The 6,730-nt window shown below is 51.9% G+C and overlaps 1 protein-coding gene across 4 annotated transcripts in view; it reads right to left on the reverse strand.

The window, feature by feature from the left end:
- LOC120383211 (polycystin-1-like) overlaps positions 1-5,284 on the reverse strand; it is a 47,331-nt gene extending 42,047 nt beyond the window's left edge. For 3 of the 4 annotated variants that reach the window (XR_005588374.1, XM_039501012.1, XM_039501011.1), the window contains exons 1-5: positions 4,793-5,284; positions 3,907-4,087; positions 2,824-3,035; positions 1,789-1,907; positions 1,201-1,348 (exon numbers count right to left, since the gene is read on the reverse strand). Coding sequence is in view for 3 of the 4 variants with exons in the window: in XM_039501012.1 (XP_039356946.1) it covers positions 1,201-1,348; positions 1,789-1,907; positions 2,824-3,035; positions 3,907-4,087; positions 4,793-4,913 (781 nt within the window). In the remaining variant the exon portion in view is untranslated. Of the gene's footprint in view, positions 1-1,200; positions 1,349-1,788; positions 1,908-2,823; positions 3,036-3,681; positions 3,741-3,906; positions 4,088-4,792 lie in introns of those variants that run through there. The other variant, XM_039501013.1, reaches the window with a different exon arrangement.
- Positions 5,285-6,730: the final 1,446 nt, after the last annotated feature.

Below are 6,730 nucleotides of genomic sequence, written 5' to 3' on the forward strand. Positions count from 1 at the left end.
TGTCAGCAATCAGAGCGCTGGGAACCCTGGTTTTGTCTCATTTCAAAAGCATTTGAACCTTGTGGGTTCCAAAGGCTGGCACTAACTTGAATGGTAGGCCAGGTCAACACTAGAAATGTTTGCAGGTATAGCAACATTGGTTAGGGAGTGGTTTGTGTGTCCTGTTTCTCTACTGACAAAAGCCCTAGTGTAGATGCAGTTATATCAGCACAAAAGTGCTTTGGCCGGTGGAACTTATTTTGCTCACCAAACTGGTATCAGATATTCCATCAAAAGCACATTTTTGCCAATACAAACTGTGTCTCCATTTGGAGGGTTGATGGCAGAGCCCACTAACAAACCTTTCCTAACATAGATCTGGCCTTACCGAGCTCACAATGCACGTAGGAGCGGACAGAGGCAGAGAAGGAGAAAGAGAGGGGAAAATGGGTGTGAAAAGGAGGAGGTTGAAACACAACTACAGAGAATGGAAAAGGAGTAGAAAGGGGAACAGACCAATGAATCGATAAATATGGCCCGCACAGTGATTACAGGGCACTAGAGCAGGAAATGCTCTTCCTGTCACAAGAACATTTTCAAGATATGGGTCCAAACTGGAAGTTTCAAAAACTTCCATGAACTGAAAATCCATTACAAAAAATTGAAACATTTTATTCTGAAAGTTTCAAAATGCTTCATTTTGAGTTTGATCTTTTTTCTCTTTAAATTGTATCCGCTCAAAACCCCAAAACTTTTGTTTTGAAAAATTTGAAATGAGGAGTTTCGACAATTTCAAAACTTTTTTCCTCCCAATAATTTTTTTGAGTTGGAAGATTTGTCAAACCTGATCCAGTTTTAGTTTTGATGAATCTGCATTTTTCAGTGAAAAAACAGTTCACCGAAAAAGTCCTGACCATCTCTACAAGTCACCTAGTTGTGGGAGATTCACTTATCAGGGTTCTTCTGTCCCTTCCATGCAACCCAGAGTCCACGGATGAGGTCTGGAGGGAAATGTGAGGATGAGCCACCAGTCTATCTTAGCATCCCACCAAGAATCAAACAGAGCCAGAGGCTTTAAGCACAGAGACTATCAAGCAGCTGTAACCCCTCCTTATCCTTTTATAATGTCCACCAACCCATCAGCACAACCCTATTGGTCTAGGCAGATGGGCTGTAAGTATCAGAGAATAAGAGACAGAGGCATGGATGCTGAACTCTTACCGGGAGGAACCAAGTGCTGGTTGGGGTTGCAATGTGGGCGGAGGATCTGGAACCGGACCAGAACAGGCTTCTTTGTTCCTTGTACCCCGAAGTCTACGGAGACTAGAATACCAGCGTGGCTGAACCAGAGGCCTGGAAAGAGCATCAACTACAAGACACGAGACCAGGAAATAAACATGTGAAGGTGGGAAGTCCAAAAAGGCCCCCTGGAAGGAACTGGCAGGGGAGGTTGGGGGTGAGGTGGTAATGAAGGGACCTGTGCTGTTGTGATGTTCCTGTGTAGTTCAAATAAGCTTCCTGAAGATCAGTGCTTTACCTGAAATGTGGCCGCGGTTATCTGGTTTGGGAATACAGAGCCAGGCTCTCCCTGACGTTTCCCATATCCCGGGGGCCATAAATATTGAGAGCACAGCCTCATCTGACACGGCGGTGCTCCTGGGTTGATTTGTGTTCTCTTCCCATGGGTTTGCCCTTTCCCATAGGCTACTCAGCAAGGTATATAGACTAGAGAGGGAAGGGAGAGGAGGTCTCAGGCAGACCCATCCGGCATTCACACACACCAGCCGTCTGGCTCTGTTTTCACGCTACCTCAATGCTGTCAGGCTCCAGGAGAGGAGGCAGCGGCTCGGTGCTGACGTTCCTCACATCATAGACTCCGCTGAACACTGGCACGCCCGTCAGGAACACATCCGGGCTGGGCAGGGGGACTGCAAAGACAAAGCACATGGCCCGTCACCTCCCGGCTTAAAGCTCAGCCAGGCCCTGCTGCAGGCTTGCATCATGGATGAAGCGTCAGGCTTCTAGGAGAGCCACCTGGCTGCCCCGGGGCCGCGACTCAGCAAGTCTGTAAGCATGTGCCTTAGCTGAGCTGGGGCCTAGATCTGCCAGGGTGGGGACTGGAGGGAAAGGGCATGTGGGGGCAGCAATAGGGTCCATGTTAACAGGCTGAGCGAACACAGAAATACCCATGTGTCTGGCCCCGGCATACAGCCGCCATCAGAGTACTTGGGAGTCTGCCAGGGTCCGGGGTAGAGCACTACAGAGCATCAACTTTCAGGCACTAACTGCGGAGAGGAAGAGTGGCCTTGTGGTCACGGGACTGACTTGGCCCTCAGGGGCTCAGGGTTGTGTACCCAGCTCCTCCACAGACTCCATGGGTGACCCTTGGGCAAGTCACTTAATCCCCCTCTGCCTCAGTTCCCCCAGTGTAGAACAGGGCTAACAACACTTCTTTCCTCCCGCCCTTTGTCTGTCCTGTAAGCAATCTGGGGCAGGGGCTGTCTCTTGCTACGTGTCCGTAGAGAACCTAGCGCGTTGGGACCCTTAGGCATGACTGTAACATAAATACATATTAATGGCAGGGCCCTCCTCACCGGGAGTTGGGAGGCACTCTGCTTCTCCTAGCATGGGACCATGGTTTGGCCAGAGCATTGGGGTCCCCCAGGATGAAAGAGCAGTATAAAGCAATGGGTTATTATACCGGCAGCCCCCCTTAGCACTCGGCTCCTCCAGGGGCTGCAAGGAAATGCCTCTTTATTCCTGTTGGCAATGGTCAGCAGTGTAACCTCCCAGTCCAGCCCATAAATACATTCCCACCCCAGGTGCCAGCAGGACGTATGGTACCTCCAGCTCTCCTCTCACAGAGGAACGAGGACTTTGCAGAGCACGGGCTACTGCTCCAAACCCCTTCTGGGTCGAGGAGGTGCATCTGGACACAGCTCTCCTTGCCCGTGGGATGACCAAAGGGAGTCCAGTTCTGGAACGAGTCCACAAGGCTCCCATCGACCCAGCGCAAGGAACCCAAGGAGCTGAGCCCAATCCAGACCATACCAGCACTGCCAGGGAGAAAGACAGAAAGAACCTCTGCTTAAAGAGAAACAGCATCGGCAACGCAACACAGAAGGCAGGGAGCGGCTGGGGAAGGGAGCAGAGCTTGAGGCAGGTTAGTGCCTTTGACCCCAGTCAGCAGAGGAAAAGCACCCCCCAAACCAACGCCGAGGAAAAGGTCTGACATGTCAGAATGGGTGGCCATGCTTCGGTCTCCATCAGGGATACCCCAAAAACACAGACCCCCATTTCCTGGAGGCTCCTCTGCACTAGAAATGGCTCCTACTGCAGCCCGCCCTGGTGTGAATGAACCAGTGCCGGCTGTAAAGGCCCGAGCTATCTTGGTTTGGATGCTCCACGTTCACTCGCAGGGCTCCCGGGCTGTTACAGCTCGCCCACAATTCCCAGCACAGCAGCCTAGAGGATCCCTGAAGCGTGTGCATAAGGTTTGATTCCCAGGGTGCTAAGCACCTACAGCTCCCTCCCAGGGATTTTAAACCGAGTTGTGGGCACTCAGAACTTCCGAAAATCCAGCCCACCCTGTCTAGGGCTCAGAATGGCTCTTGTACTTGTTCTGTTCCTTGCTTTGAGTGGATCCTCACGTGCTTTTTAAGGGTGTGAGCTACATCCAGCTATGTCCTTCCCCAAGCACACCCGGACTGCCCGGTGAAAGGCTATTACTGCGGCACACATTGCCTGACTGCCTCGAGGCCTGGTTCGCTGTAATGTACCCAACACTGCCTTTGGGCAATGGGGCTAAGGGAGACAAGGAGCTTGCCTGTATTATTGCCATGGTGCCTGAACAACAATAACCTTTGTACTAGTGACATCGCCATTGTCATCAGAGCAAAGACAATGGGGCTAGAGCATGATACGCACCCAGAGAAAGTCTCCTGCAGGAAGCTCTGCACCTCCTGCGTTCTTACAACTGCCAGATCTCCACCGGGGATCCCCCGGCAGAGCCTTCTCGCATCCTGCCAGGTCTCCTTGGCATGGCTGAGCCAGTAGCAGTTCAGATTCTGCAAATGGATCCGTCCACCTTGAGGGCAAGAGGATTCATCTGAGGATTAAGAACAACAGCTGAGAAGGGTCCCCGTGCTGCCACACCTTCCATTGTGAACCCTTCTGGGCTCCGCCTGACAAAGCACTCGCGGTGGAAGGCGAGTCACATTCCAGAGAGCCCAGCACTGCCAGCTCCTCCAGCTGACGTAGACCGAGGAGACGAGCCCTGGCACAGCCACATAGACTGAGGAAGGTTACGAGCCACTTTGGGAGTGTGTTCCTGCAGGTTCTTATTCCTCCCTGGAACACTTGGCTGGTGGAGCGTGTCAGGAGGTGGTAACTAACCCATTGCCTCTTGAGTTTCCTTCCCCAGCACTATGAACTAGCACCACGTTGCCGTCTCTGGTGTAACATACGGCAAGGAGAGACCTGCACCATGGCACGAGCCTCTTCCATGCCCAACAACGCCCCCTCTGCACAGGCAGCATCCAGGCCTGGAGGAACATAGTGAAGATACCCCCCATAGCAGGATCTCCCTTCCCTTCCACACCACCTTAGCTCTAGTTGTCCCAGTGCTGAGGTAGAAGGATCAAGAAGGGATAGCATTGCTAATGCCCTGGCTCCCACTCTCTGGCAGCACTCCAGAAGCCGATGGAGGCCTGGGACAAACCTACTCGCCTCATGGAGGAAGCAAAGGAATTACAAACGGCAGCTCCAGGGGGCCTGTTTGGTGTGAGACAGGAACAGAAACCCAAAGCCTCACCTTGAGGTGCTGCCATCCAGCTGGCCCTCAGGAGAAAACAGAAGGAACTGGGAGTAAAAGGACCTTGTTCTGTAAGAAGTGACCCTCCCTGGCACAGGAGATGGGAACTTTTGCAGCACATAAAATCCTGGGTTTAGGAGGAAGGAAAACTAAATGATACCAAGTGTTCCATCGAGTTAGCATCTTTCACCCTGAAGGATCCTAAAGCACTTTACAGATTTCAGATACAGGAATCACTTCAGCCACCACTGAAATGCAGCCACCTCTGGGGTGGAACACGGCTGCTGCTTAATAGCCCACAGGAGTAACTTAGGCAGGAAAGCTAGAATATCCAATGGAAACCGCCTGGGGAAGTGAGCAGAGCAGAAAACTAGGCCAAGACACTGGGGCTTTAAACGGCCATCTCTGGTCAGTATTAGGTTTCATTACAAAAGAACCCTCAAATGTGGGGGCAGTGGAAGCCGGCAGTAACCCAAAGGAGAAATCCTGCATAGATTCATAGACTCGAGGACTGGAAGGGACCTTGAGAGGTCATCGAGTCCAGTCCCCTGCCCTCATGGCAGGACCAAATACTGTCTAGACCATCCCTGATAGACATTTATCTCACCTACTCTTAAATATCTCCAGAGATGGAGATTCCACAACCTCCCTAGGCAATTTATTCCAGTGTTTAACTACCCTGACAGTTAGGACCTTTTCCTAATGTCCAACCTAAATCTCGGGGTTTGGAAGGAGTGAGCTGCTCTCTGTGTGCCTTTCCCTCCAATTTCTTGCCCGTCTCTGCAATTCCCCCACTTCCTCTGCTGTTAAGGACCCCAGAACTCATCTCTCATTTGCTGATGTCCCGGCCCAGCCTCCAGACTCTGCCTTTTTTCATGGCCAAAGCCTGAAGCCTTTGTTCTCTTGTCCAAAGAGAACATGTTTAACCCAGAGAGAGCCGGGACAAGCAGGGAGAAAATGGAATTTGGATTTAAAGCGCTGCATCATAATGGGTAGGAGATGATGAGTTTGTTATTACCCCAGTGTCGGGAACTAAGCAACGGTTGGCAGGCCTAAGCCCCGGCCTTCTGAGATGAGAACACTTACAAGATAATAAGAAAAATCCAATCCAATCAATGAGACCATCACAGTATCCAGTGTGGTTGCCCGGGAGCCAGTGAGCGCCCTGTCTGGCATTCCTGGGTCTCCTGGCAACAACCAAAATGCTCCTTCCACAGGAAGCCAGAAAAATCCATTGCCTTGGCAACCCTAAACAAAGTTTGATCTGTTCCAGGCTCCCATCAATTCCTCCAGCGAGGGAGAAACCTCTCCTGGCTCCCCCGTCCTGAGGAGCTGCATCCGCAGGCTGCTGGCAGCGCTTTGGCTGGGCCTTTCTGATAGACCAAGATCTCTTGAAAAGTTTGCTATAGTGGGGGGTGGGGCACTTGGTTTGGATTCTCCCCCCGCCCCCGGTGGTTTCGGGTCCATGTCTCCCACTCCTCCCTGACAAGAGGGGTACGGGATGGAGGATGACTCAGAGGGTTCTGCCTGCACATAGGCTATAAGACTAGGATCACAAAATCCGCTCCACTGTCTGTCCTCCCAGGCACAGCTCCCTTCTCACCTTCAGGCAAATATATAATCACACTCCTACCTGCAACACACACATTTCTTCCTCTCACACCCACGTTCTGCTCTGCACTTTCACTCATGTTGTCCCTTGCACGTGAAACGCTCGCCCAGCTCGACCTAGGAAGCTGCATGGCCCCATCACCGCAGTGCACAAACACCTCATCTACATTCCCAAATTTCAACCCACAACATCCCTGTGAGGGCCCGAGGCACAGAGCGAGGAAGTGACAGGCCCAAGGTCACACAGGGAATTGGCGGCAGAGCCAGGAACTGGACGCGGGTCTCCTATAGCCCAGTCCACTGCTTTAACCACAAGACTATCCTTTC

Source organism: Mauremys reevesii, linkage group 15 (assembly GCF_016161935.1).
Source record: "Mauremys reevesii isolate NIE-2019 linkage group 15, ASM1616193v1, whole genome shotgun sequence".
NCBI classification, from domain to species: Eukaryota; Metazoa; Chordata; order Testudines; family Geoemydidae; genus Mauremys; species Mauremys reevesii.